Consider the following 25,941-nt stretch of genomic DNA (forward strand, 5'->3'; position numbering starts at 1 on the left):
GCTCTGTGCGGGTCTTTGCTGGTCCGTACCCGTCTTTAGCGACCTACGCTGGGCCCTACTGGTCTTACTGGTTGCCCCAGAAAAGGTCTGGAGGCTTTAACTGGCCGTTCCGGGAGGTCCTGGGGTTCACGGTGCCTCCTACTGGTTTCTGCTCTCTTGCACTGGTCCGCGCTGGTCCTTAATGAACTACCCTGCTCCGTACTGGCCGTACTGGGGACGGCCCGGAGGCGCTAGCGGGCCGCTCCGGGAGGTGTGGGGAGGCCGTGGTGGTTCCTACTGGTTTCTGCGGCCCCTGTGGGTCCGAACCGGTCTGTAACGAGCTGCCCTGCTCCGTGCTGGCCTCGCTGGTGGCGCTGGGGAGCGTCCGCAGGCGCTACCGGGCCGTGCCGGGAGATCCCGCCGGCCGGGGTGGCCCGTACCGGTCCAGAGCGGCCTGACCGCTGGCCCGCAGGCGATGCCGGAGGCCGACCCCCGCCTGGACCCGGGCCGCTGGGCGGCCGCCAGCTTCCGCCCGCGGGGGGCGCCCCCCGCCCCCGCCCCCCGCCCCCGCCGGGGCTTCTGGCGTCGCCTGGGCGGCTGCTGCGGCTGCTGCGGCTGCTGCCGGCGCGGCGCCGAGGACTGGGAGCCCCCCCCCGGCGAGGTCCCGGGGCGCCGCCCCCCCCAGCCCCTGCGGCCCGGTCAGTGCCAGGGTGGGGGGCGGGCGGGCGGTGGCGGTTTCGGGGCTCCCTGGGGGGAAACGGGGTGGTTCTGGGGCTTCCCAGGGGGAAATGGGGCGGTTTCGGGGCTCCCCGTGAGCAAAAAGGGCGGTTTCGGGGCTCCCCGGGAAGAAAGGGAGTGGTTTTGGGGCTTCCCGGGGTGAAATGGGGCGGTTTCGGGGCTCCCCATGGGTAAAAAGGGCGGTTTCGGGGCTCCCCGGGAGGAAACGGGGCGGTTTTGGGGCTCCCCATGGGTAAAAAGGGCGGTTTTGGGGCTCCCCGGGGGGAAATGGGGCGGTTTTGGGGCTCCCCATGGGTAAAAAGGGCGGTTTCGGGGCTCCCCGGGAGGAAACGGGGCGGTTTCGGGGCTCCCCCCAGGCCGATCAAGGGGGGAGGGGCGTCCTCCCCTTTCCCCGCCCCCTTCTCTCCACCCATCCCCGCTTTAGGGCACAAAGGGCCATTCTGGAGCCGTTTCCAGGCTCGTGTGGGGCACAAAAGGCAGTTTCAAGGCCCCCCCCCCCCCCCCCCCCCCCGGGGTCTTTTCAGGGTTTCGTGCCCCCCCCCGGGGAAAATTTAGGGGTTTTGGGGTCCCCCCTCTTAGCGTGTGTGTCCCCCATCCCCCCCCCCCCCGTTCCCGTTTTGGGTCCAAGCCCGCCCATTTTGGGCCGCTCGCAGGCCTAGGGGGCAAGTGACGGTTTCAAGGCCCCCCCCCCCCCCCCCCCCCGGGGGAGGGTCCCGGGGCCCTCCGGGGGCGGGGCTCGGGGCGGGCCTTCACCGCCCGCCCCGCCCCCTCGCCCAGGCCTGCTGGCTCCCCGGGGGCTGGTGGTGGGCTCGCCGGCCGACCGCACCGCTCACCACACGGCCGAGTTCGCCTGCCCGCGCCTGGTGGTGCGCCGGGGGCAGCCCTTCGGCCTGCGCGTCCTCCTGCCCCGCCCCTTCGACCCCGACGCCGACGGCCTCTGCGTGGAGCTCACCCTGGGTGAGGCCTCGCCCGCCGGGAGGGGCGGGAGGGGGCGGCGGCGGCGGCGGCGCCCGCGCGGGCGCCGCCCTCACGCCCGGGCGGGGGGCGCAGGCCCCAACCCGCAGGTGGCGAAGGGGACCCACGTCCTCGTCCCGCTGGGCGAGGCCTCGGCCACCGGCTGGACGGCCGAGGAGGAGGAGGAGGAGGCGGCGGACGAGGGGGGCGGAGCGTCCCGGCGGCCCCGCCCTGCGCCTCTGCCTGACGGCCCCGCCCGACGCGCCCATCGGCCGCTACCGCCTGAGCGTGAAGACGCGCACGAGGGCGGGGGAGTACGCGGCCCCCTTCGAGGACGCCAACGACTTCTTCCTGCTCTTCAACCCCTGGTGCCCGGGTGCGGCGGCCCTCCCCGGCGGTTTCGGGGCTCCCCGGGGCGAGACCTGGTGGTTTCGGGGCTCCCCGAGCCCGAGTGGCGGGGGGGGGGGGGGGCTCGGGGGAGGCTTTGGGGACCCCCCGTAACTTCGGGGTGCCCCCGCAGACGACGCCGTCTACATGGAGAAAACGAGCGACCTCAACGAGTACGTCCTTAACGAGACGGGGCGCATCTTCTACGGCACCGAGGACCAGATCGCCGAGCGCTCCTGGAACTACGGGCAGGTACCCCGAAAATGGGGGCACCCCGAAAAACAGGGACCCCAAAAATGGAAGAATCCCCCCTCCCCCCCCCCCCAAAGTGGGGAGACCCTGGAAATCGGGGTGGGAAACGGGGCAGGGGGGCGTTAAAATGCGGCGGGGACCCCAGAAATGGGGGGACACCCCAACATTTGGGGACATCCCAAAAGGGAGGGGGACACCCACCCCTAAAACTCGGGGGAGACCCACAAAACCATAGGGGGGCCCCCAAATCATCCCGGGGGCCCCCGAAACCACCGAGCCGGGTCTCAAAAGCCTCACGGATCCCCGCCACGTCTCGGGGGACCCTGAAGCCGCGTCTTGCACGTGGGAGGGGGCAGGGCGGGCTTTCGGGGGCGACTCGGGCGGATCTGGGGCCGCCCCTGATGTGGGGGGTCCCCCAGTTCGACGCGGGGGTGCTGGAAGCGTGCCTGTACATCCTGGACCGCCGAGGGATGCCCCACGGCGCCCGGGGGGACCCCGTCATGGTGTCCCGCGTCGTCTCTGCCATGGTGGGTGTCGGGGGGAACTGGGGGGATCTGGGGGGGCCGGGAAGGCTTGAGGGGCTTAGGGCACTTGGGGGAGGGGTTATGCGGGTTTTGGGGGGCTCCAAGGGGGCTTGGGGGGGCCGCCATGGGTTTTCAGGTGCGATACGGGGACTGGGGGACCACCGTGGGGTTTTGGGGTGGGATAGGGGGTTTTGGGGGGTTCTGGTGACTTTTGGGGGGTTCTGATGACTTTCAGGGTGCGTTGTTGGGTTTTGGGGGGTTTTACTTTTGGGGGTTCTGATGACTTTTGGGGGGCGTGGTTGGGTTTTGGGGGGGTCTGATGACTTTTGGTGGGGTGTTGGGTTTTGGGGCATTTCCACGGGGTTTGGGGGGTTCTTTGGCCCCTTGGGGGGTTCTGATGACACTTTGGGGGGTTCTCAGTGGGAGTCGGGGGGGTCCCCCGACTCCACGGCCTTCGGCGGCTTCTCTTGACTTTTGGGGTTGCCCTCAGATTTTGGGGGTGTTCCGATGGCGCGTTGCGGGTGCCCACGGCTTTGCGAGGCAGCCGGGGGGGGCTCCGGGGCCCGGGGCGCGGCCCCCGTGACGCTGTGGGGCGCCCCAGGTGAACTCCCTGGACGACAACGGGGTGCTGGTGGGCAACTGGACGGGGGACTACGCCCAGGGCACCAACCCCTCGGCCTGGGCCGGCTCCGTGGACATCCTCCGCTCCTACCACGGCGCCGGCGCCCCCGTGCGCTACGGCCAGTGCTGGGTCTTCGCCGGCGTCATGACCACCGGTGCGTCGCCCCCGACCGGCTTCTACTGGCCCGGGCCGCTCTGGCGCTGGCGTGGACTGGGCAAGGGGTTGGGAGGGTGCGGACGCCTCCGGAAGGCGGAGGGAGTCGCTACGGGGGAGGGCAGTCGGGCGTGAGGTGCCGGCTTTCGTTACGCCGGCGGATACCGGTCTACGCCGGCGGATGCCGGTCTGACCCAGGTTCGCGCCGGGGTCGCGTCCGGGGAGCCCCCGGGAATCGCGCCGGGGCAGACCGGAGCCTCTAGCGCGGGGAGGAGCGAAGCCTAAAATGTATTCTTGAGACTGGTTTGCACTGGTTTGACCCAGCTGTGGGCTGGTCTGTACTGGGAGGGGGCGCAGGGTGCCCTGGGAGTCGCTGGAAGGCAGAGGGGAGCCTCTCGCGGGGAGGCGGGTCAAGCCCGAGAGAGGGGCTTTGGCAGCGGCTTGTGCCGGTCTGTACCGGTCCGTACCGGTGCCCCCAGTGCTGCGGTGCCTGGGCCTCCCCACCCGCACCGTCACCAACTACAACTCGGCCCACGACACCGACGTCTCCCTCACCACCGACATCTACTTCGACGAGAACATGCGGCCCCTGGAGCGCCTCAACACCGACTCCGTCTGGTACTGGTCCATGCTGGGCCGCGACAGGAGGCGCGGGGAAGGGGGGGCCGGGAGGCGGGGCGGGGGCGGGGGGGGAGGGCAGCCGGCGCAAGGGCCGGGAGGCTCGTCCCGGGCCCCGCTGGCGCGCGCCGGCCTGTAACGGGTCGCGCCGGTCCGCGCCGGCCGTGCTGGTCCGCACTGGTGCGTCCTGGGCTCCGCAGGAACTTCCACGTGTGGAACGACTGCTGGATGAAGCGCCCCGACCTCCCCGACGGCTACGACGGCTGGCAGGTCGTCGACGCCACGCCCCAGGAGACCAGCAGCGGTACTGCTTTACGCCGGTCTGCGTCGGGAGGCGCCGGGGGGGCCGCGGGGGCGGGCGGTTCGCGGCCGGCGGGCGCGGGAGGAGCCGCCGCGGGGGCTCGGCGGCCCGCGCCGGTCTGTACCGGGCTGTACCGGTGACGCCCCAGGGCTGTTCTGCTGCGGGCCGTGCTCGGTGACGGCGGTGAAGAACGGCGAGGTCTTCCTCAAGTACGACACGCCCTTCGTCTTCGCCGAGGTAAGGGCGGGGCGCGGTGCCCGAGGGCGCGGCCGCTCCGCCGGCGCCCGGCCCCCGGCCCGGCCTGACGGGGCGTGCCCGCAGGTGAACAGCGACAAGGTCTACTGGCAGCGGCAGCCCGGCGGCGGCTTCGCCATCGTGCACGTGGAGGAAGGCGCCATCGGGCGCCGCATCAGCACCCTGGGGCCGGGATCCGGCGCCCGCCTGGACGTCACCCACCAGTACAAGCACCCCGAGGGTGAGGCCCCGCCCCGCGCCCCGCGGTTCCTCGGCCCGAGCCTTGGGCCGCCGAGCCGGGCCCACGACCCTTGGGCCGCGCGACGTCGCGACCCCTGCCCTTTGACCCCCCAAGCCCTGCGAGCCACCAGCCCTTGACCTCTAGACCCCATAACCCTTGAGCTATTGACCCGTGACGCCGTGACCCAACGACCCTTGACCTCATCGTTCCTAACGCCCCCTGTTGACCCCTTGACCCTGTGACCTCACAACCCTTGACCTGTTGACCCAGTAACCCCTCCCCTTTGACCCCCAACCCAACGACCCTTGACCTCATCGTTCCTAACGCCCCCTGTTGACCCCTTGACCCTGCGACCCCCCAGCCCTTGACCTGTTGACCCAATAACCCCTCGCCTTTGACCCCCAACCCAACGACCCTTGACCTCATCGTTCCTAACGCCCCCTGTTGACCCCTTGACCCTGCGACCTCACAACCCTTGACCTGTTGACCCAGTAACCCCTCCCCTTTGACCCCCAAGCCAACGACCCTTGACCTCATCGTTCCTAACAGGCTCGGAGGAGGAGCGCCGCGCCGTCTCCACCGCCACCTCCCACGGCTCCCGCCCCCGCAACCGGGGGGCCCCGTCCTCCGGGGAGGTGACGCTGACGGTGGGGGCGGGGCCGGCGGTGGCGGGGGCGGAGCTGGAGCTGCGGGCGGTGGCCCGCAACGACGGGGCGGAGCCTCGGACGCTGCGCCTGCGCCTGGCCCTCTGCGCCGTCCGCTACACCGGCGTCTCCGGAGCCCCCTTCCGGCAGGAGCAGCACCGCCGCGCCGTGCCACCGGGGCAGGGTGAGGCCCGGCGACGCCCCCCGCCCCCCGGCGCCCGGGTCCCGCCCGCAGCCCCGGGTCCCCGACGCCGCCCGTGTCCCCCCCCAGAGGAGACGGTGACGATGACGGTGGCCTACGCCGAGTACGGGCCCCACGTGGGGGACCAGGACGCGCTGAAGCTGACGGTGGCCGGAGCCGTGGAGGAGACGGGGCAGGTGGTGGCCAAGGAGCTGCGGGTGCGGCTGCACACGCCCGAGCTCACCTTGACGGTACGGGCGGGGGGCGCGGGGCGCGGGGGGCCCCGGGACGGTCGGGTGCTCCTCCCGGAGGCCCGGGTGCCTGGGGTCCCCCCTGATGCCGGGGTCCCCCAGGACGGTCGGGTGCTCCTCCCGGTGCTCCTGGGTCCTCCATGACGGGGCCGGGGCTCCTGGATGTTGGCTCCCCCCCGCCATCCCCGCCCCGGCTGTGGGTGGGGCGGGACGGAGGAGACCCGGGTGCCTGGGGTCCCCCCCAGTGCCGTGGTCCCCCCGGCCACCTGGGTCCTCTTCCGGCAGCTGCTGGCCCCGGCGGTGGTGGGGCAGGAGACCCCGGTCCAGGTGGTCTTCCAGAACCCCCTGCCCGAGCCCCTGCGCGGGGCCACCCTGCGGATGGAAGGAGCCGGCATCTCCTGCCCCAAGCCCTTCGCCATGGGGTGAGCGCCCCGGGGTGTGGGGAGGGGACCCCAAACTCTGGGGAGGGGCCCCCGGTGGGTGGGGGGACCCCGGAATGGGGGGAGGGGCCCCTGGTGGGTGGGGGGGCCCCAAACTCTGGGGAGGGGACTCTGGAATGGGGGGAGGGGACCCCGGTGGGTGGGGGGACCCCAAACTCTGGGGAGGGGACTCTGGAATGGGGGGAGGGGACCCCGGTGGGTGGGGGGACCCCATGCCCTGGTGGGACCCCAAATCCCGAGGGGGGAGGGGCCCTGGTGAAGAGGGGACCGGGGGGCGGGGGTGTGACGCAGGGGTGTGACACAAGGGTGGGGCTGTGACGCGGGGGTGGGGCTGTGACGCGGGGGTGGGGCTGTGACGCGGGGCTGTGACGCGGGGGTCCCCCCCGTGCCCCGCAGGTCGGTGGGGGCGGGGCAGGCGGTGCGGCTGCGCCAGGCCGTGGTGCCGCAGCGGCCGGGGCGCCGGCGGCTGGTGGCCGCGCTGGAGAGCGCCCAGCTGGGGCCCCTGCACGGCGTCCTCCAGCTCGACGTCGCCCCGGCTCCCGCTGGGAGCACTGGGAGCCCTCCCCGGCGCCCGCGACGCGCCCGGCGTCGTGCCCCCCCGCCCGCCGGCAGCACCGGGGGGTGAGGGGGGTGCTGGGAGGGCGTGGAGGGGGGACTGGGAGCACTGGGAGGGCGCCTGGGGGCACTGGGAGGGCGTGGAGGGCGGACTGGGAGCACTGGGAGGGCGCCTGGGGGCACTGGGAGGGCGTGGAGGGGGGACTGGGAGCACTGGGAGGGCATGGAGGGGGTACTGGGAGCACTGGGAGGGTGACTGGGAGCACTGGGAGGGTGTGGGGGCGTACTGGGGGCACCAGGAGGGTAACTGGGACCACCGGGAGGGTGACTGGGAGCACTGGGAGGACGACTGGGAGGGTGTGGGGGGTACTGGGGGCACCGGGAGGGTGACTGGGCGCTGTACTGGGACCACTTTGGGGCTGCACTGGCAGCACTGGGCGGGGTTACTGGGAGCACTGGAACAAGTTTTGGTGGGTACTGGGAGCGCTGGGCGGGGGCACTGGGAGCACGGGGAGAGCCCCGCCCCTCCCAGCGCCCCGGCTTGGCCCCGCCCCCTCCCAGTTTCCCCCGTTTCGACCCATGACGTCATCGACCCGCTGCCCTCCCACATGACGTCACCCCCACCCTTCCCCACCCCTCTCCCCACGTCATCAATAAACCGCTGTGATGAAACAACGGCTCCGGGACGTCACTGGGGGGGGCGGGGCCGCGTGGGGAGGAGGCAGCGCGGGAAAGTGACGTCACGAAGGGGCGGGGATAGCGCGTGCCGATTGGTGGCGGCGGCGGCCAATGGGGAGGGCGGGGGGCGGGGCCACGCCCTTAACGCGCGGCTCGCCGGCGCGCTGACGTCACTTCCGACGCGGCGGGCACGCGGGGCCGCCGCCGGGTTACCGGTGCCGCCGGTGCCGCCGCCTACGCACACACACCCCCCCCCCCCCCCCGCCCGGAAGTGACGGAACCGCCCCTCGCGCCGCGCAGCATGGGTGGAAGTGACGTCAGGTGAGCGGCGCGTGGGGGAGGGAGGGAGGGAGGGGCGGGGCGGGGCGGCGGGGTGCGGCGCTTCTGGGTGGGGGGGCGGGGCTCGGGGGTGGGCGGGACTATGGCGCGGGGGAGGCGTGGCTGGGAGGGGTGAGGCGCGGGGGGCGGGGCTGTGGGCGTGTCCACGGGCGTGGGGGCGGGGCCGTGGGGCCGTGGGGCGGGGCTACGGAGAGGCGGGCGTGGCTGGGGTGTGGGGGCGGGGTTTGCCCGGCAGGGGCGGAGCCTCCCGCTGACCCCGCCCCCGCCATCAGCCCGGGCGTGGCCCTGCGGGTGGCGCTGGCAGGGGCGTGGCACGTGGTGCGTGGGCGGAGCCTGGGCCAGTTCCCGCGCGTGCTGGGGCTGCTGGAGGCCGTGGGGCGCGCGGCCCCCGCCGCCGTCCGCTTCCGGCACGGCGCCCGCCTGCGCCTCGGCCTGCAGGCCGCCGTGAGTATCCCCGCCCGCCCCTCCCAGCGTGCTCCGCGGCCCCCGGCGCGGCCGCCGCCCCGCCCTGCCGCCCCTTCGGCTCCCAACATGGCCACTGTCCCACCCTGCCACCCCTTCGGCTCCCGACACGGCCGCCAGCCTGCCCGCCACTCGCTGCGCCTTCCAAGATGGCCGCTGCTCTCCTCCCGCAACCCTTCCCAGCATGCGGCAGCGGCTGCCATCTTCCCATGATGCCCCGGGGCCGGCGGCCACCTTGCTGGAGGTGGCGGCCGTCTTGCCACCGTCTTCCCATCACGCCCCTGGGGCGCGCGGCCGTCTTGCCAGGGCTCCCCACGGTGGCAGCCATCTCGCCGAGGCCGGCGGCCATCTTCCCACGCTCCCCCCTTCCCAGCAGCCGCCTCCCATCCCCCCGTGCCCCCCCGCGGCCACGCTCCCCCCGCTGCCCCGCAGGTGGTGGTGCAGATGCTGCAGGAGGCCCAGCCCGACGGGAAGGTCTTCGACGCCATCGACTCCTTCTTCCCCGAGGGGGAGGCGCCGGCTGCCGGCCTCGGCCAGGCCGTGAGTGACGGGGGGGGGGAGGGGTGCGGGGGCCCGGGCGTGCCCTCACCCCCCGCGTCCCCCCAGACCCCCCAGGAGCTGGCGATGGTGGCGGAGGCGCAGGAGAGCTTCCGCGAGCTGGTGCTGGCGCTGCTGGCCGACCGCGGGCGGCGGGCGGCCTACCTGCAGGTACCTGCCAGCGCCCCCCAGTGCCTCCCAGTAGCCCCCCAGTGCCTCCCAGTGCCCTCCCAGTAGCCCCCCAGTGCTTCCCAGTGCCCTCCCAGTAGCTCTCGGTTTTTCCTGCTTCCCCCCAGTGCCTCCCGCTGTCTCCCAGTTCCTCCCAGTGCCGTCCCAGTAGCCCCCCAGTGCCTCCCAGTGCCCTCCCAGTAGCTCTCGGTTTTTCCTGCTTCCCCCCAGTGCCTCCCGCTGTCTCCCAGTTCCTCCCAGTGCCGTCCCAGTAGCCCCCCAGTGTCTCCCAGTGCCCTCCCAGTAGCTCTTGGTTTTTCCTGCTTCCCCCCAGTGCCTCCCGCTGTCTCCCAGTGCCTCCCAGTGCCTCCCAGTGCCCTCCCAGTAGCCCCCAGTGCCTCCCAGTGCCCTCCCAGTAGCTCTTTGTTTTTTCCCACTTCCCCCCAGTGCCTCCCGCTGTCTCCCAGTTCCTCCCAGGGCTTCCCAGTGCCCTCCCAGTGCCCTCCCAGTAGCCCCCCAGTGCCTCCCAGTGCCCTCCCAGTAGCTCTCGGTTTTTCCTGCTTCCCCCCAGTGCCTCCCGCTGTCTCCCAGTTCCTCCCAGTAGCCCCCCAGTGCCTCCCAGTGCCCTCCCAGTAGCTCTCGGTTTTTCCTGCTTCCCCCCAGTGCCTCCTGCTGTCTCCCAGTTCCTCCCAGTGCCCTCCCAGTAGCCCCCCAGTGCCTCCCAGTGGCCTCCAAGTAGCTCTCCGGTTTTTCCCACTTCCCCCCAGTGCCTCCCAGTGCCCTCCCAGTAGCTCTCGGTTTTTCCCACTTCCCCCCAGTGCCCTCCCAGTGCCCTCCCAGTGTCTCCCAGTGCCCTCCCAGTAGCTCTCCAGTTTTTCCCACTTCCCCCCAGTGCCTCCCGCTGTCTCCCAGTTCCTCCCAGTGCCTCCCAGTTCCCCACAGTGCCCTGCAGTCTGCCCACAGTGCTCTCCCAGCGCTTCCCACTGCCTCCCAGTGCCCCCCCCAGTGCCTTCCAATGGGCCCTGGGTGCCCCGGGGGTCTGCGAGGGGGCTTCCCAGTGCCTCTCAGTTTATCCCAGTACCCCTAAATGCCTCCCAGCGCCCACCCAGTTTGTCCCAGCGTCCCCCAATTGCCTCCCAGCGCCCTCCTGTTGCCCCCCAGCGCCCCCCGCCCTCCCCCAAACCCTCGCGACGGGTCCCCGGTGCCCCGGGAGGGGCTCCCAGTGCCCCCCAGTGCCTCCCAGTATCCCCAGGGCCCGGCCGGGCAGGAGTACGGGGAGCCGTTCCTGCAGGCGCTCGAGCGTCTCTTTTACGAGTACCTGCAGCGGCTGGAGAGCGCCCTGCCCCCCCCCGACCTGCGGCAGGTGGGCGGGGCCTCCGGGAGGGGGCGGGGCCGCGAGGGGTGGGGCCTGCGGAGGGGTGGGGCTAGGGGGCTGGAGGGGAGGGAGGGGTGGGGAAGGGGGTGGGGCTTGGCAAAGGGGAGGGGCTTAAAGAGGGGGTGGGGCCAGGTTGAAAGGCTGGGGCGGGGCTTAGGCAGAGGGTGGGGCTTGCCCTCCTAACCCGCAGGGCCAAGGGGTGGGGCTCAAGGCAAGGGGGCGGGGCCCGGGCTCGGTCCCACGCCCTGACCCCACCCTTTCCAGCTCCATGAGGTGGTGTGGAGCCACGCCCCTCCGGGACTCCGCCCCCACGACCTGCCAATCCTGAGCCGGTATCTGGCTGACATGGGCCACACCCACTGCGGTAGGTGGGGCTTAACACGAGGGGTGGGGCTTAAGGCATAAGAAAAGGGGTGGGTCTTAGTACCATGGGGGCGGGCCTAAGGATAGGGGGCAGGGCTTTGTGGAGGGTGTGACCCCCTGCGGCCCCACCCGACCCTAAGCCCCGCCCCCAGGCCCTGTACCCCGCCCCCTGGCCGCTGCCGCAGGGTCCCTCTGCCCCAAGCTGCCCACCCGGTGAGTGGCCCCGCCCCCTTTGCCCATTAAGCTCCGCCCCTTCCCCTCATTAACGCCACGTCCCTTTCTGGCTCCACCCCCTCCAGGCTAAGGCCCCGCCCAGGCCTCCAGAGGCTCCGCCCTCACAAGCCCCCACCCTTGGGTGAGTATTGTGGGGAGGGGACTCTGGCCCCGCCCTGAGGCGGAGCCACGCCTCCAGCCCCGCCCTGACACGCCCTGCCTCCCCGCAGATTTTGTTGGTGATGTGATCAGCGACTCAGAGGACGATGGATCCCCGCGCAGGAAGGTGGGGGGCAATTAGGGGGCAGGGGGGTAATTAGGGGGTGGGCTGGGAAATGGGCGTGTCCTGGGGCAAGCACGTGGTGTGGAGGGGTTAATTAGGGACTGGGGGCGTAATTAGGGGCTGGGGGTAATTAGCGGCCAAGGGCGGGGGGGCAGTTAATCCCCCTTTTTCTCCTCCAGGCGCGGGCCTTGCCCCTCTCCCGCCGTGCCGTGCCCCGCTCCGGTGAGTGCCCTGCTCTTAATTACTCTCCTAATTACCCCTCATACTAATTGCCCCCCCCACCATCCCGGGGGCCGCTGCCAAATAAGGAGCTGTGAGGTTCCCCCTGCTGCCACATTCTGCGCCACCCCCTTGTGACCCCGCCCCCCGCCATCCCATTGGCCTGTCCGAGCCGCGCTCACACCCCATTGGTCCCCCAGAAGTCGAGGGTTTCCACCCATGCCTCCCATTGCTCTCAATGGGGCCGTACCACTGTGGTGGTGGCGGTGGTGGGAGTTAAAGGGGCCAATCGACTTTTAGGAGGGAAGAAGGCGGCCAATGGGGGCGCGGCAGTGCTGAAGAGGGGCGGGCCGCGGGGCATGATGAGATCATATCCATAAACCGCTAAATTTGGGGGTAAAAAAGCCATTTTACTTCCCCTACCTCCCCCCTCCGCCCCCGGGGTGGTGCGCTCCGGCTGCGGGGCGGGCCCTGCGCGCTGATTGGCCGCTGCGCGGCGGAGCGGCGGCCGCGCCGCCCAATAGCTCGCGGGGGGGGGGCGGAACTACAGCTCCCAGCAGGCCCGGGGCGCCGCCATTTTGTGTTACCGGCGGCGGCAGCGCTGGGCGGCGGAGTCCCGGGGGGGTGGTGGAGGGAAGTGACGTACAGGCAGGGCTCGGGGGGCCATTTCCGCTTCCGGGCGAGGGGAGAGGAGCCGGCGCGGCCACGATGCTGATCAAAGTGAAGGTGGGGCGGCGGGAGACCGACGGGGACGTCCCCGGGGGGCGGCGGCGCGGGGGCTTGTGGGTGAGGGGGGGCGGGGAGTGTAGGCCGCGGCGCGGGGCATTGTGGGATTGGGGGGCTCCCCCGGGGCATTGTGGGATTGGGGCTCCCCAGGGCTTGGGGGGGGTGGGTGGTGGATGCCCCGGGGCATTGTGGGATTGGGGGGGGCTGCCCCAGGGCTTTGGGGGGGGTGGGTGTGGATGCCCTGGGGCATTGTGGGATTGTGAGCTGCCCCAGGGCATTGTGGGAGTGGGGGCTCTGACAGGCCCCCCCGCCCCCCCAGACTCTGACGGGGAAAGAGATCGAGATCGACATCGAGCCCACGGACAAGGTAGGAGGCCCCGCCCCCTTCCCAGCATGCCCTTAGCTCTGCCCTGGTATCCCATGATGCTCCGGGGCAAGGGGGGCTGGGCTGGGCTGGGCTGTGTCTCCTGGGGTCCCCCCGGTGATGCCCAGTGCTCCCAGGGCCGTGTCCCACTGAGGGGTCCTCCCGCATCCCATAATGCCCTGCGGAGCTCCTCCCACATCCCATTGATGCCCTAGGGAGCCCCTCCTGCATCCCAGGATGCCCTGGGGAGGCTCTCTTGTATCCCATGATGCCCTGGGGAGATTTTGTCATATCCCATGATGCTCTGGGGAGCTCCTCCCGCATCCTGTGCTGCCCTGGGGAGGCTCCCTTGTATGCCATGGTGCTCTGGGCAGCTCCTCCCATATCCCATGATGCTCTGGAGAGACTCTCTTGTATCCCCTGCTGCCCTATGGAGCTCCTCCTGCATCCCATGATGCCCTGGGGAGGCTCTCTTGTATCCCATGATGCCCTGGGGAGCTCCTCCCGCATCCCACGATGCCGTGGGAGAGACCCCCAGCGTCCCCTGGTGCCGTGGGGCAGGTGGAGCGGATCAAGGAGCGGGTGGAGGAGAAGGAGGGGATCCCCCCCCAGCAGCAGCGCCTCATCTACAGCGGCAAGCAGATGTGAGGGGCGGGGCCTGAGGGGGTGGGGCCTGGGGTGGGGTGGGGTCAATGGAGGGAGGGGCGGGGCCTTGCTGGGGATGGGGAGGCACTGGGGCAGAAGGGGTGGGGCTTATGCAGGGGTGTGGTCGGGTGGGGAGGAGCTTGTAATGGGTGTGGCCTGCAGAGGGGTGTGGTTAAGGGCGGGGGTGCAGTCTCGATGAGAATGGAAGGGGAGGGGGCTTAAAAAGGGGTGGAGACCAAAGAAAGGGCTGTGGCTTGGGAAGGGGCGGGGCCGGCCAAAAGGGGCGGGGCAAAAGGCACCCCTTGACCCCGCCCCGATCTGCCAGGAACGACGAGAAGACGGCGGCCGACTACAAGATCCAGGGCGGCTCCGTCCTCCATCTTGTCCTCGCCCTGCGAGGGGGCGGGGCGCCGCGGTGAGGGGGCGGGGCTCGCGCCGGACGCCGCCCCTTTCCCTCAGCCCCGCCCGGGAGGGGGCGGGGGGGGCCCGGACCCGCCCTCCCAGACCCGCCCTCTCTGGGGTTTGCTCCCTTGTACGCTCCCCTATTTAATAAAGGTTCTCGCTGATGTCACGCTGGCGGTCTCTGATGTCACTGGGCGCGCGGGGGGCGGAGCACAGCGTGGGCAAAGGGCGTGGCCCTTGGAGGAGGGCGGGTGGGGCCCACCGCGGGGCGTCGCCCCTTTAACAGCGCCGCGGGGGCCTGAGGGCGGCGTCGCCCTTTTAAACGCGCCAGCGAGCGGCGGAACCAGCGAGCGGCGAGGCCTCCGGGCGGCCAGAAGGGCTTTTGGCTCCGCCCCTTCCGGCGCTCCGCCCTCTTTCTTCCTTTCCCCCCCCAAAATGGCGGCGCCCGACCTGGAGCGGCTCCTCGCCGAGCTGCTGGAGCCCGACAGCGACGTTATCCGCCGGGTAACGGGCACCCAGGCCCGGGGAGGGGGTCTGGGGGGGGGGGGCGGGAGCGGGAGCCGGGGCCCCTCCCCACTGACCGCTCCTCCTCTCCCCCCCCAGGCCACCGCCCGCCTCCGCGAGGCCTTCGCCGACCCCCAGACCCCCGCCCGCCTCGGCCTCCTCCTCACCGCCGCCCCCCGCCCGCAGGTGCGGCCCCTCCCTGCGCTCCCGGGCCGGTTCGGGGCTCCCCCCGCCCCGGGCGGTTCGGGCGGCCCCCGACGCCCCGGCCGTGTCCCCCCAGGTCCGGCAGCTGGCGGCCGTGCTGCTGCGGCGGCGGCTCCTGGGGCGATGGCGGCGCTTGGAGCCCGCCCTGCGCCAGAGGTGGGTGCTGGGGGCGGGGCGAGGGGCGGGGCCGGCCGGGAGAGGGCGGGGCTAACGTCTGCCACGCCCCCGCAGCCTCCCGGCGCTGTTGTGCGAAGCCTTGGAGCGGGAGACGGAGTGAGTGGGGGCGGCGGCGGTTTGGGGGTCCCCCCGAGTGGGGGGTTCAACACCCCCCCCCCACCCCCCCTCGGTGGCTTCCAGCCCCCCCGAGCCCTTGTCCCCCTCCCCAGGCACGTGGTGACGGTGGCCCTGGCCCAACTGGGGGCCCTGGTGCTGCGCCGGGGGGGGCTCAGCGCCTGGGGACCCCTCGGGACCTGGGTGCAGGCGGCGGCCCGTGACCCCCAGCCCCCCCGCCAGGAGGTAAGGGGGCTCCCCGCCCTGGGGTGGCCGGGGCGGTGGTTTCGAGGCTCCCCACGCCCCGTTCTGGCCCCCCAGGTTCCCTCGGTGACACTGAAGGGGGTTGGTTCGTGGGGAGAGGGGCCGTTCATGGTGGTTTCGAGCCCCCTCCCTCTCTTGTGGACCCCAAAGGGCGGTTTCGAGGCTCCCCAGAACCCATTTCCCCCCCCCAGATTTCCTCCATGACACTGAAGGGGGTTGGTTTGTGGGGAGGGGGGCCATTAACGGTGGTTTCGAGCCCCCTCCTTGTCCCATGGGTCCCCAAAGGGCGGGTTCGAGGCTCCCCACACCCCATTGTGCCCCCCAGATCCCCTCCGTGACACTGAAGGGGGTTGGTTTGTAGGGAGTGGGACCATTAACGGTGGTTTTGAGCCCCCTCCCTCTCTTGTGGGCCCCCAAAGGGCGGTTTCGAGGCTCCCCACACCCCATTTTGCCCCCCAGATTCCTTCCATGATACTGAAGAGGGTTGGTTTGTGGGGAGGGGGGCCATTAACGGTGGTTTCGAGCCCCCTCCTTGTCCCGTGGGCCCCCAAAGGGAGGTTTCGAGGCTCCCCAGCCCCGTTTCCCCCCCCTCCCCAGGCGGCCCTGCTGGTGCTGAGCGCGGCGCTGGAGTCGGCCCCCCAAGCCCTGGCCCCCCACGGCCCTGCCCTGGCCGCCCTGTGTCGGGGGGCCCTCGCTCCCGGGGTGCCCCCCGGCCCCATGGCCTACGGGCTGCGGGCCCTGGGGGGGCTGGCGGCCACGCTGGGGAACACCCACACGGTGAGTGGGGGCGGTCGCGGGGCGCGTGTCCCCAAACGGCGGTTTCGAGTCCCCCCGGTAAACGGAAGTTTCGGGGATCCCCAAAAGGATCCTTCTGAGCCCCGAAAGGAGGGGTCTGGGGAGCCCCAGGGCTGCGGTGTTGTTCACCCCAGAGCGGTGGGTTGGGGGCTGCCCGAAACGGCGACTTTCAGCCCCAGAATGGGCGTAGGGGCGCCCCTCAGACGGCAGTTTCAGGGAACCCCAGAGCGGTGGGTCTGGGGCCCCCAAAATGGTGGTTTTTAGGCTCCTCTGAAGCGATGATTTCTGCCTTTGCCTCAAGTTACGCTGTTGTGCCCCAAAGGGCTTCTAAAACCGGCGGGTTTGTGCCTCCCCAAAGCGGCGGTTTCGCGGCTCCCCCTAGCAGCTCCTGAACCCCAAAAAGGTGCCTTGAATCGGCGGCTCTGACGGCCAAAACCGGCCGTTTTTAGACCCAGGAAGAGCCGTTTCAGGCCCGGGGGTTTTGGGGTGCCCCGCCGTGGTTTCAGGCCCCTCCCCGGTGCTTTCGGGGCCCCCCAAACCCCCTTTTTTACCTTCCCCCCCCAGGAGCTGCTGCGGTCGCTGCTGCCCGACATCCTGAGAGCCCTGAAGGAGCTGCTCGACGCTGATGAGGTGGATGGGGGGGGGGGGGTGTGTGTGCACGCAGGATGTTTTGGGGGGCTCTTGGCCGTTTTGGGGGGCTCTGGAGCCATTTTGGGGTGGCTCTGGGGCAGCCCTAAAGGATTTGGGGGTTTTTCTGGTGGTTTCGAGGCTCCCCAGAGGCTCCCTGGGCTGTTTTTGGGGTGCCTGGGGACAATTTGGGCCCTTTTGGGGTATCTGGGGCTGTTTTGGGGTGCGCGGGTGGGTTTGGGGGTGCCCCCGGCTGTTTCAAGGGGGGTTTGGGGCGGGTTTGGGGGTTTCAGGGGCTCTCGGCGGTTTTGGGGACACCCCCCCAAAACGTGGGGTTCCCCCCAGGAGCGGGGGGCCGAGGCCCTGGAGGTGTTGGACGAGTTCCTGGAGGCCGACCCTGCCGCCGTGACCCCTCACCTTCGACCTCTGCTTGACCTTTGCCTTCAGGTAACGCCGGGAGGGCACCCAGGCATCCGGGGGGGTCCCGTGGGTGCTTGGGGGGGGACCCATGGGTGCTTGGGGGGACCCAGCTGTCCTTGGGGGTCCCATGGGCGCCTGGGGGGACCCAGGTGTCCTTGGGGGTCCCATGGGTGCTTGGGGGGGGTCCCAGGTGTCCTTGGGGGTCCCATGGGTGCTTGGGGGGGTCCTATGGGTGCCTGGGGGTCCCGTGGGTGCTTGGGGGGGGACCCATGGGTGCTTGGGGGGACCCAGGTGTCCTTGGGGGTCCCATGGGTGCTTGGGGGGGGTCCTATGGGCGCCTGGGGGGACCCAGGTGTCCTTAGGGGTCCCATGGGTGCTTGGGGGTCCCGTGGGTGCCCGGGGGACCCCGGCATCCGAGGGACCTGGCGTCGGGGCCCGCAGGTGGGGGGGGACGAGTCTCGGGGCGACGCCGTGCGGGTGAGGGCTCTGGCCACCGTCACCTTCCTGGCCCAGAAGCGCCCCAAGGTGAGCTGGGAGGGCGCTGGGAGGGCACTGGGAGGCGCTGGGAGGGCACTGGGAGGCGCTGGGAGGGCAGTGGGAGGCGCTGGGATACAGTGGGGGGCACTTGGGTGTACTGGAGGGAGCATTGGGCCATACTGGGACGGTGCTAAGGGGGTGCTGGGTCATGCTGGGAGCACTGGGATATACCGGGGGGAGTCAGAGTGAACTGGGGGGGGTTTTGAGCCATATGGGGGGCCACTGGGGCATACTGGGAGGGCATTGGGGCATACTGGGGGGCACTGGGAGGTGACTAGGGGGCACTGGGAGGGCACTGGGCTGTACTTGGGGGCGCTGGGAGGGCACTGGTCCATACTGGGATGCATGTGGGGGGCTTTAGCCCATACTGGGGGTCACTGGTCCGTACTGGTATGCACTAGAGGAGGCCCTAGCCCGTACTGGGGGTCACTGGTCCGTACTGGGATGCATGTGGGGGGCCCCAGCCCGTACTGGGGGTCACTGGTCCGTACTGGGACGCACTGGGGGGGGCCCTAGCCCGTACTGGGGGTCACTGGTCCGTACTGGGACGCACTGGGGGGGGCCCTAGCCCGTACTGGGGGTCACTGGTCCGTACTGGGCGGCTCTGGTGCAGGCGCTGCTGCGGGGGGCCCTGCTGGCCCCCGTCCTGGGGGGGCTCCTGGCCCCGCTCTGCGCCGAGCCCCGCCCCGGGCGCCCCGACCCCGAGGAGGAGGAGGAGGAGGGGGGGGGCGAGGGCCGGGGGGGGCCCAGCCCCCGACACGCCGCCGCCCAGGTCAGCGGGGGGGGGGGGCGCTGGGTTCCCCCTGCCCCGGCTTTGGGGGCCTGTCCCCTTGTCGGGGGGTGGGCCCCGTTTTGGGGGGGGATTTGCCCCGTTTTGGGGGGGATTTGCCCCGTTTTGGGGGGGGGTGGGCCCCTTTGGGGAGGGATGGGCCCCATTTTGGGGGGGGATGGGCCCCGTTTTGGGGGGGATTTGCCCCGTTTCGGGGGCGCTGCGCCCTGCTCAGGGGGCTCTCCCTGCGCCCTGCAGCTCTTCCCCTGCTTTGGGAGCGTTTCCCCTTTTTGGAGGAATTTTGCCCGTTTTGCGGCGTGTGGCCCCGCGTGGGGGCCCTGGCCCTCGCTCTCCCGCCGGCCGCCCTTCACGCGGGGTCTCTCCCCGGGGGGGTCTCTCCGCGGGGGGGGGGGGGGCACTTTTGGGGGCTTCGACTCCCGGGGCTCCGTCCCCGCTCCCGGGGCGGCTTCCTCTTGTGGGGGGGTTCCCGCTCCGTTTTGGGGGCCTTTCCCCGTTTCTGGAGACTCCTCTTGGGTTTGGGGGATTGCCCTGGTTGGGGGGGTCTCTGTCCCTGGGCCCCCCCATTTTGGGGTTATTCCTCCCGTTTCAGGAGGGTGCCTGGTTTCGGGGGGTGTCCCCGGGGTTTCGGGGTCCCCCTGACCCCCCCGTTTCCCGCAGGCCCTGGACGCGTTGGCCGTGGGGCTGCCCCCCGAAAAGCTTCTCCAGCAGCTGGTGGGGTCTGGGCGGGCCCGGGGGGGATTTGGGGGGGTCCCTGAGGGGGGGTCGGGGGTCCGTGGGGTATTTGGGGGGGTCCCTGGGGGGGGTTGCGGTCCCCGGGGGTTTTGGGGGTCCCTATATGGTTTGGGGGGGGGGGTCTGTGGGGGTATTGCAGCTCCTGTGGGATATTTGGGGGGGTCTCTGGGGGTTTTGGGGGTCCATGGAGGGGGGGTCCTTGGGGGTTATGGGGCTATTTGGGGGGGGCTCCCTGGGGTATTTGGGGCTCCCTGGGAGGTTTTAGGGTCCCTGGGGTATTTGGGGGGGTCCCTGGGGGGGGGGTTGGGGTCTCTGGGGTATTTGGGGGGTCTGTGGGGGGGTCTTGGGGTCCCTGCATTATTGGGGCGTGTCCCTGGGAGGCTTTGGGGTCCCCAAGGGGTCCCTGGGAAGGGGGTGTCACTGCAGGCTCCGGGTTTGGGGTGCCCCCCTTTTGGGGGGGCCCCTGACCCCCCCTTCCTCCCCCCCAGCTGCCGCTGCTGGAGCAGGTTTTGGGGAGCCCCCGGGCGGGCGCCCGCAAGGGGGGGCTGCTGGCGCTGGGGGCGCTGGCGGAGGGGTGCGGGGAGCCCCTGCGGCGACGGTGAGACCCCCCCCATTTGGGGGGTCCCGGGGGGGGGACACACCACTTCTGGGGGGATTTCAGGGGGTGCGGGGGGTCCGGGGGGTTTTGGGGGGTTTAGGGGGTCTGGGGGCTCTCGCTGTATTTGGGGGGGGTTTGGGGGTGCTCTGGGGGGTTTGGGGGGGCTTGGAGGGGGATTTGGGGGCACTCGGCCCCTTTTGGGGGATATTTGCGGGACGGGGCAGGTTTAGGGGATTTGGGGGGGATTTGGGAGGTTTGGGGGTGAATTTTAGGGGTTTGGGGGGGATGGGGGGCTTTGGGGTGAATGTGGGGGGGTTGAGGGGAGTTTTGGGGTGCTGTTTGGGGAATATTTGGGGAGATCTGGGGGGGTCGGGGATTTTGGGGGGATTTTGGGGGGAGGGTTGGGGGTTTGGGGGGGACGTGGGGGATTTTGGGGGGAGCCGGGGGGTTTCGGGGTTCCCACCCCCCCGGGTGCCCCCCAGGTACCTGGGGCCGGCGCTGGGGGTGCTGCGGGCGGGGCTGGGGGACCCCGAATCCTCCGTGCGGGGAGCGGCCGCCTTCGCCCTGCGCAACCTGGCCGAGTGCCTGCAGGTACCGGGCCGTACTGGGAGGGCTGGGGGCTGTACTGGGAGGCACTGGGAGGCCGGGCTGTACTGGGAGGGCTGGGGGCTGTACTGGGAGGCACTGGGAGGGCCCTGGGCCGTGCTGGGATGCGGTGGGAGGGTGGCAGATGGTGCTGGGTGGTCTTGGGTTGTACTGGGAGGGAGCTGAGCTGTACTGGGAGGGCCCTGGGTCATACTGGGAACCTCCCTAAACCATAGCGGCAGGCACTGGGAGGGCCACATGCCATACTGGAAGCTTTTATGTTATACTGGGAGGGACTTGATCTGTGGTGGGAGGGTTCTGGGTTTTACTGGGAGGGCACTAAGAGGCCCTTGGGGCATACTGGGAGGCACTAGATCATAGTGGGAGACCCTGGGAGGCCACACGCCACACTGGGAGGTTTTGAATTATACTGGGAGGGACCTGATCTGTGCTGGGAGAGCCCTGGGCCATACTGGGACGTTCTCGAGCATGCTGGGAGGGCCATACACCATACTGGGAGGCTCTAAATTACACTGGGAGGGCCCCGGGGCCCTACTGGGAGGGCTTTGGAGCACATCGGGAGGCACTGGGAGGACGACTGGGCCGTACTGGGAGGCCCTGGGTTCTCCTGGTCCCACTGGGGAGGGCTCCGGGGCCGTACTGGGAGGTCCTCGGAGCACTCGGGGGGTGGCCGGGCCAGCCTGCGGCCGCAGCCGTGCATACTGGTGCGTGCCGGTCCATACTGGTGCGTGCCGGTCCATACTGGTGCAGCCGGAGGTGAGGGCGGTGGCGGCGGAGGCGCTGCCCGCGGCGCTGGCGGCGCTGAAAGGGGCCCCCGGGGCCCCCCCCAAGGCCTGGTACATCCTGGAGAGCCTCCTCGAGGGCCTGGGTAGGGACCCGCCGGCTGCCGGGGGGAGACCCCGGGTCTGGGGGGGACGCTGGTGTCTGGGGGGGGACCCCGTGCCCGGGGGGGGATCCCCTGTCCAGGATGGGGACCCCGATGTCTGGGGGGGACCCCGGGGTCTGGGAGGGGGGACCTGTGTCCGGGAGGGGGGACCCCAGCATCTGGGGGGGACCCTGGTGTCCAGGAGGGGGGACCCCGATGTCTGGGGGGGGCCCCCGTGTCCGGGAGGAGGGACCCCAGTGTTTGGGGGAAGGACCCTCGGTGTCCGGGGGGGGGGACCCCCGGTCTGGGGGGGGACCCTGGCATCTGGGAGAGGGGACCCCGTATCCGGGGAGGGGACCCTGTGTCTGGAGGGGAGCCCCGGTGTCTGGGATGGGGACCCTCGGTGTCTGGGAGGGGGGACCCCAGCATCTGGGGGGGGGGGACACCCCATGTCCAGGAGGGGGGGCCCCTGTGTCGGGGGGGGGCCTGTGTCTGGGGGGGGGGGGGGGGCCCTGTGTCTGGGGGGGTCCCTGTGTCTGGGGGGGCCCCGTGTCGGGGGCCCAGGCGCGCTGTGTCCGCAGGCGAGGGGCTGGGGCCCTGGCTGCCCGCCGTGCTCGAGGCCGTTCTGGGGGCGCTGGAGCCTTCGGGGCCCCCCCGGAACGTGGAGCTGGGGCTCAGCGCCCTCCACTCCCTCGGTGAGGCCCCAGAGCCCCTCGGGACCCCCAGGACCCTCCCCTGGGACCCCCCCGTCCCCCCTTGAGATCCCTCCTTCCCCTGCCTGGGACCCCCAGTTCTTTCCCGGGACCCCTGAATTGTTCTCGGAGACCCCCCCAAACCTTCCCCAGGACCCTCGGAGCACCCCTGGGACCCCCAGTGCCCCCCAGCTCTCCTCATATCACCCTGGGGACCCCCCATACCCCTCCCGGGGACCCCCAAATCCCCCCTGGGACCCCCAATCCCTGCCAGCTCCCCCTGGGGACCTCTCAATCCCCCCTGGGGCCCCCAAATCCCTCCTGGGACCCCCAATTCCCCCCAAATCCCCCCTGGGACCCCCGGAATCCCTCTTGGGATCCCCAATTCCCCCCCCTGCTCCCCCTGGGGACCTCTCAGTCCCCCCTGGGACCCCCAAATCCCCCCTGGGACCCTCAAATCCTTTCTGGCACCCTCAATTCCCCCCCAAATCTCCCCCTGGGACCCCCAAATCCCCCCTGGGACCCTCAAATCCCCCCCCCAGGACGCCCTTGTGCCACCCCTCGGGGGGTTCCCGGTGTCCGTCCGCCCATTCCCCCCCCGCCCAGGTTTTGGGGACCCCCTGACCCCCCTCAATCCCCCCCCGCAGCCTCCACGGCCGGGGAGCAGCTGCAGCCCCACGCGGGGCCCATCCTGGGGGCCCTGACCCCCCTCCTGCAGCCGGGACCCCCCGAGAGCCGGCCCCGACGCCTGCAGGCCCTGGGTGAGTCGGGGGGACCCCGGTGGGGGGGGGACCCCGGTGTGTGTGTGGGGGACACGAGACCCCCGGTGTGTGGGGGGCCGTGGTGGACTCGGGTGCCCCCCCTCCCCCCAGGGGTGCTGGGGGCCCTGGGCCGGCCGGTGGCGGGGGAGGGGCTGGTGGCCGCCCTGGAGCTGGGGCTGGCGCTGGCGGAGGAGGAGGACGAGCCCGAGGGGCGGCGCGTGATGTGAGTGACCCCCGGGACCCCCCGGGACCCCCGTACCCCCCGGACACCTTTCAGTGCCTCCTGGGGCCCCCGCGTCAACCCTGGCACCCCCAACACCACCTTGGGACTCCGTATCCCCCCCAGCACCCCAGCGTGCCCCCGGGACCCCTATAGCCCCCCCAGGACCCACTTTATCCCTCCCGGGACCCCAAAATGCTCCCTGGGACCTCTATAGCCCCCCCAGGACCCTCTTTATCCCTCCCAGGACCCCCATATCCCCTCTAGGACCCCCATGTTCCCCCCCCAGCACCCCAGAATTCCCCCCTGGGACCCCTGTATCCCCTGCTAGAGCCCAAACATCCCCCCCAGGAGCCCTATATCCCCCCGAGCCCCCCTTTATTGCCCCCCGGGACCCACATATCCCCCCTGGGACCCCCATCTTCCCCCAGGGGACCCCCTTTTTCCCTCCTTGGACCCCCGTATCCCCCCCGAGCCCCCCTTTGTTGCTCCCCGGGACCCCCATATCCCCCCCAGAACCCCCCCGCTGCCCCCTTGCTGCCCCCCTTCTCTCCCCCAGGTTCGTGCTGGCCGGGGCGGTGGCGGAGGCGCTGGGGGAGGGGACGGGGCCGCTCCTGCCCCGCGTCGTCCCCGTCCTGCTGGGGGTGCTGCGGCGCCCGCCCCCCCCGGTGAGTGACGGCGGGGGCCCCTCCCCCACCCCCACCCCCCCTTTTGGGGACCCCCAACCCCCGTTACCCAAAAAGCGCCCGTTTTTCCTCCGGTTTATTCCCCCGAATTCCCCTTTTTCTGCCCCAACCCCCTCATCCCCCTGGCCCCGCCCAGGGGTGGGGAAAGGGGCGTGGCCTCGGCCTGACCCTGCCCCGCCCAGGCGGCCTCGGAGGCGCCCGATTCGTTCCTGCTCTTTGAGGAGGAGGAGGAGGAGGAGGAGGAAGGGGCGGAGCCAATGGAAGATGATGTCACCGAGGAGGAGGAGGAGGAGGAGCTTATCGAGTGAGGGGGGGGGATTGTGGGGGGGGCGGGGCTTGGAAGGGCCCCGCCCCTTACCCCGTTGCCCCGCCCCCAGGGTGGAAGTGGGCGGGGCCTACGCCCAGGAGGTGACGGAGGCCTGCGAGGCCCTGGGGGAGGTGGCCGAGCACAGCCGGTAACTGGGGGCACTGGGAGCGACTGGGAGGCCGTTGGGGCGTACTGGGAGGGGACCGAGGGGCACTGGGCCATGGCGGGAGGGTACTGGGAGCACTGGGAAGCACAGGTGGAGACTGGGAGGCTGCGGGGATGTACTGGGAGGGGACCGAGGGGCACTGGGCCGTACTGGGAGGGTACTGGGAAGCAACGGGAGGGGGCGACAGTTACCGGGAGGTTGTTGGGGCGTACTGGGAAAGCACCGCGGGTTACTGGGCCGTACTGGGAGGGCACTGGCAAGCTACTGGGCAGCACTAGGGGGGCCCGGGAGGAGAGCGGGAGGTTGCTGGGCCGTACTGGGAGACCACTGGGCCGTACTGGGCGCAGACCGGGGAGCAGGCGGCCATGCCAGGAGGGGTCACTGGTGGCACTGGTGTCACTGGTGCGTCCCCTCCCCCAGCGCCGCCTTCCTGCCCTACCTGGAGCCCAGCCTGGAGGCCGCCCTGGGGCTGCTGCAGGTGGGGACCCCCTCCCCCACCCCCCCGGGAGCCCCTCCCCCCCCGGATGGGGACCCCTTCCCCCGTCCCGGGACCCCCCTCCCCCCCCAGGATGGGGACCCCCTCCCCCCCGTCCCCCTCCCCCGCTCACCCCTCCCCCACAGCTCCCGCAGCGGGGGCTTCGCTGCGCCGCCTACGAGACCTTGGGGAGCCTCTGCCTGGCGCTGGGGGGGGCCCCCGCCCCTCCCCCCACCGACGGTGAGACCCCTCCCCCCTCCCCCTCCCCTGCTTGGGGCGACCCCTCCCTCGGGGGAGGGGGGGGCCTCGCTGGCGCTGCCCCCCTGACCGCCCTCTCCCCTCCCCCCCCAGGCCGCCCCTCCCCCCTGGAGCGGGCGCTGCTGGCGCTGGCGGAGGGGGCGCGGGGGGAGGGGGCGGTGGGGGAGGGGCGGGCGGCGCTGGGGGCGCTGGGGCGGGTCCTGGGAGGGGCCGGCCCCGCCCTGCCCCCCGCCCTGCTGGCCCCCATTGGCCGCCTGCTGGTTGACGTCATCAAGGGGAAGGTACGAGGGGGAGGGGGGAGGGGTGGGGGAGGGAGCGGGGGAGGGGAGGATTGGGGAGGGTGGGGGGAGGGGGATGTGGAGGAGGGGGGGGTTGGGCAAAGGGGGGAGGGGGATGGGGTGGATTTGGGGGGGAGGGGAGGGGGTAAGGGGGGGCTGGAGGGGGGGGGAGGGGAGGTGGGGGATGGGCTGGGGGCGGGGTCTCTCTGCACTCCCCTCCCCCCAGGTCGCCTGCCTGGAGGACGCCGACGGCGGCGATGACGAGCAGGTGGGGGCTGGGGGAGGGGCGCTGGGGGGCTTGGGGCTGCGTCCCCCCTCCCCCCCGACCCACCCCCTCTCTCTCTCCCCTCCCCCCCCCCCAGGCCGAGGCGGAGGCGGAGCTGCGGGAGCTGGCGGGGGAGGGGCTGGTGGCGCTGGGCGGGGCCCTGGGCGGGGCCCTGGCCCCCCTGTTCCAGGAGCTGCTGCCCCCGTTCCTGGCCGCCCTGGTGAGGAGGGGGAGGGGCCCGGCATGGGGGGAGGGGGGGTGGGGCCCGGCCTCCGGGTGACCCCTCCCCCCCTTCCTCCCCTCCCCCCAGGGCCGCCGCCGCAGCGTGGGGGAGCGCTCGTGGGCGGCGGCCATGCTGGGGGAGGTGGGCGTGGCGCTGGGCGGGGCCGTGGCGCCCTTCCTGCCCCGCCTGGGCCCCGCCCTGGGGGCGGCGGCCGCCCGCGACCCCCACCCCGAGGTGCGCAGCAACGCGCTCTTCGCCATGGGGCGCCTGGCCCAGGCCGCCGGCCCCGCCCTCGACGCGTATCCGCCCATCGCGGCCGTCCCCGACGCGCCTCGCCCCGCCCCCGGCCCCGCCCCCTCACGCCGCTTCCACGCCGCGGCCCGGCCCTTTAAGCCCCCCGGCGCCTCCCCGCGGGCCACGCCCCTTCCGCCCCAGCCCCGCCCCCAGCAGCGCTGTTCCCTGATGCCTTGCGGGCCGGTAGCCACGCCCACGGTCGCCAAGCCCCGCCCCGAGCTCCACCCCCTCACGCCCCTTCTGCCCCGGCCCCACC

General features: G+C 71.8%; 5 protein-coding genes across 6 annotated transcripts in view; 4 read left to right on the forward strand and 1 right to left on the reverse strand.

Annotated features, from left to right (window-relative positions):
• The window catches only part of NOP10 (NOP10 ribonucleoprotein), a 28,510-nt gene extending 20,464 nt beyond the window's left edge, over positions 1-8,046 (reverse strand). Inside the window, exon 1 of the mRNA XM_075490761.1 lies at positions 8,043-8,046. The gene's annotated coding sequence lies outside the window, so the exon portion shown is untranslated. The remainder of the gene's footprint in view (positions 1-8,042) is intronic.
• TGM1 (transglutaminase 1) lies at positions 455-7,189 on the forward strand. Its single transcript, XM_075490753.1, is given in 15 exon segments — positions 455-677; positions 1,495-1,674; positions 1,768-1,865; positions 1,867-2,047; positions 2,192-2,310; positions 2,730-2,837; positions 3,436-3,610; positions 4,089-4,227; positions 4,428-4,531; positions 4,677-4,765; positions 4,850-5,003; positions 5,553-5,831; positions 5,919-6,079; positions 6,365-6,501; positions 6,916-7,189. Coding segments are annotated over 15 exon segments (2,376 nt in total). The 3' UTR covers positions 7,145-7,189.
• Positions 7,904-11,780, forward strand: TINF2 (TERF1 interacting nuclear factor 2). Its single transcript, XM_075490758.1, has 10 exons — positions 7,904-8,073; positions 8,364-8,535; positions 8,986-9,093; positions 9,160-9,261; positions 10,511-10,621; positions 10,898-10,997; positions 11,149-11,209; positions 11,296-11,351; positions 11,440-11,495; positions 11,672-11,780. The coding sequence occupies exons 1-10, from the start codon at positions 8,054-8,056 to the stop codon at positions 11,759-11,761; spliced, it is 876 nt and encodes a 291-aa protein (XP_075346873.1). The 5' UTR covers positions 7,904-8,053; the 3' UTR covers positions 11,762-11,780.
• A 508-nt stretch (positions 11,781-12,288) lies between these two features.
• NEDD8 (NEDD8 ubiquitin like modifier) lies at positions 12,289-14,017 on the forward strand. Of its 2 annotated transcripts, XM_075490760.1 has the most exons (4): positions 12,295-12,437; positions 12,757-12,804; positions 13,363-13,445; positions 13,772-14,017. In XM_075490760.1, exons 1-4 carry the CDS (start codon positions 12,420-12,422, stop codon positions 13,863-13,865), a joined length of 243 nt encoding a protein of 80 aa, XP_075346875.1. In that variant the 5' UTR covers positions 12,295-12,419; the 3' UTR covers positions 13,866-14,017. The 2 variants fall into 2 exon arrangements, with proteins under 2 accessions (XP_075346874.1, XP_075346875.1); XM_075490759.1 differs by lacking the exon at positions 13,363-13,445 and having other exon boundaries at positions 12,289-12,437.
• A 160-nt stretch (positions 14,018-14,177) lies between these two features.
• IPO4 (importin 4) overlaps positions 14,178-25,941 on the forward strand; it is a 14,143-nt gene continuing 2,379 nt past the window's right edge. Inside the window, exons 1-26 of the mRNA XM_075490730.1 lie at positions 14,178-14,352; positions 14,452-14,538; positions 14,633-14,712; positions 14,788-14,829; positions 14,943-15,072; positions 15,688-15,867; positions 16,450-16,515; positions 16,858-16,959; positions 17,374-17,457; positions 18,083-18,241; positions 18,917-18,970; positions 19,480-19,589; positions 20,072-20,180; positions 20,946-21,063; positions 21,642-21,755; positions 22,400-22,513; positions 22,625-22,736; positions 23,293-23,401; positions 23,602-23,723; positions 23,797-23,874; positions 24,313-24,370; positions 24,514-24,607; positions 24,719-24,906; positions 25,130-25,171; positions 25,266-25,388; positions 25,479-25,690. Of these exons, the coding sequence (XP_075346845.1) occupies positions 14,284-14,352; positions 14,452-14,538; positions 14,633-14,712; positions 14,788-14,829; positions 14,943-15,072; positions 15,688-15,867; positions 16,450-16,515; positions 16,858-16,959; positions 17,374-17,457; positions 18,083-18,241; positions 18,917-18,970; positions 19,480-19,589; positions 20,072-20,180; positions 20,946-21,063; positions 21,642-21,755; positions 22,400-22,513; positions 22,625-22,736; positions 23,293-23,401; positions 23,602-23,723; positions 23,797-23,874; positions 24,313-24,370; positions 24,514-24,607; positions 24,719-24,906; positions 25,130-25,171; positions 25,266-25,388; positions 25,479-25,690 (2,756 nt within the window). The 5' untranslated portion in view covers positions 14,178-14,283. The remainder of the gene's footprint in view (positions 14,353-14,451; positions 14,539-14,632; positions 14,713-14,787; positions 14,830-14,942; positions 15,073-15,687; positions 15,868-16,449; positions 16,516-16,857; positions 16,960-17,373; positions 17,458-18,082; positions 18,242-18,916; positions 18,971-19,479; positions 19,590-20,071; positions 20,181-20,945; positions 21,064-21,641; positions 21,756-22,399; positions 22,514-22,624; positions 22,737-23,292; positions 23,402-23,601; positions 23,724-23,796; positions 23,875-24,312; positions 24,371-24,513; positions 24,608-24,718; positions 24,907-25,129; positions 25,172-25,265; positions 25,389-25,478; positions 25,691-25,941) is intronic.

Source organism: Mycteria americana, unplaced genomic scaffold (genome assembly GCF_035582795.1).
Source record: "Mycteria americana isolate JAX WOST 10 ecotype Jacksonville Zoo and Gardens unplaced genomic scaffold, USCA_MyAme_1.0 Scaffold_98, whole genome shotgun sequence".
NCBI classification, from domain to species: Eukaryota; Metazoa; Chordata; class Aves; order Ciconiiformes; family Ciconiidae; genus Mycteria; species Mycteria americana.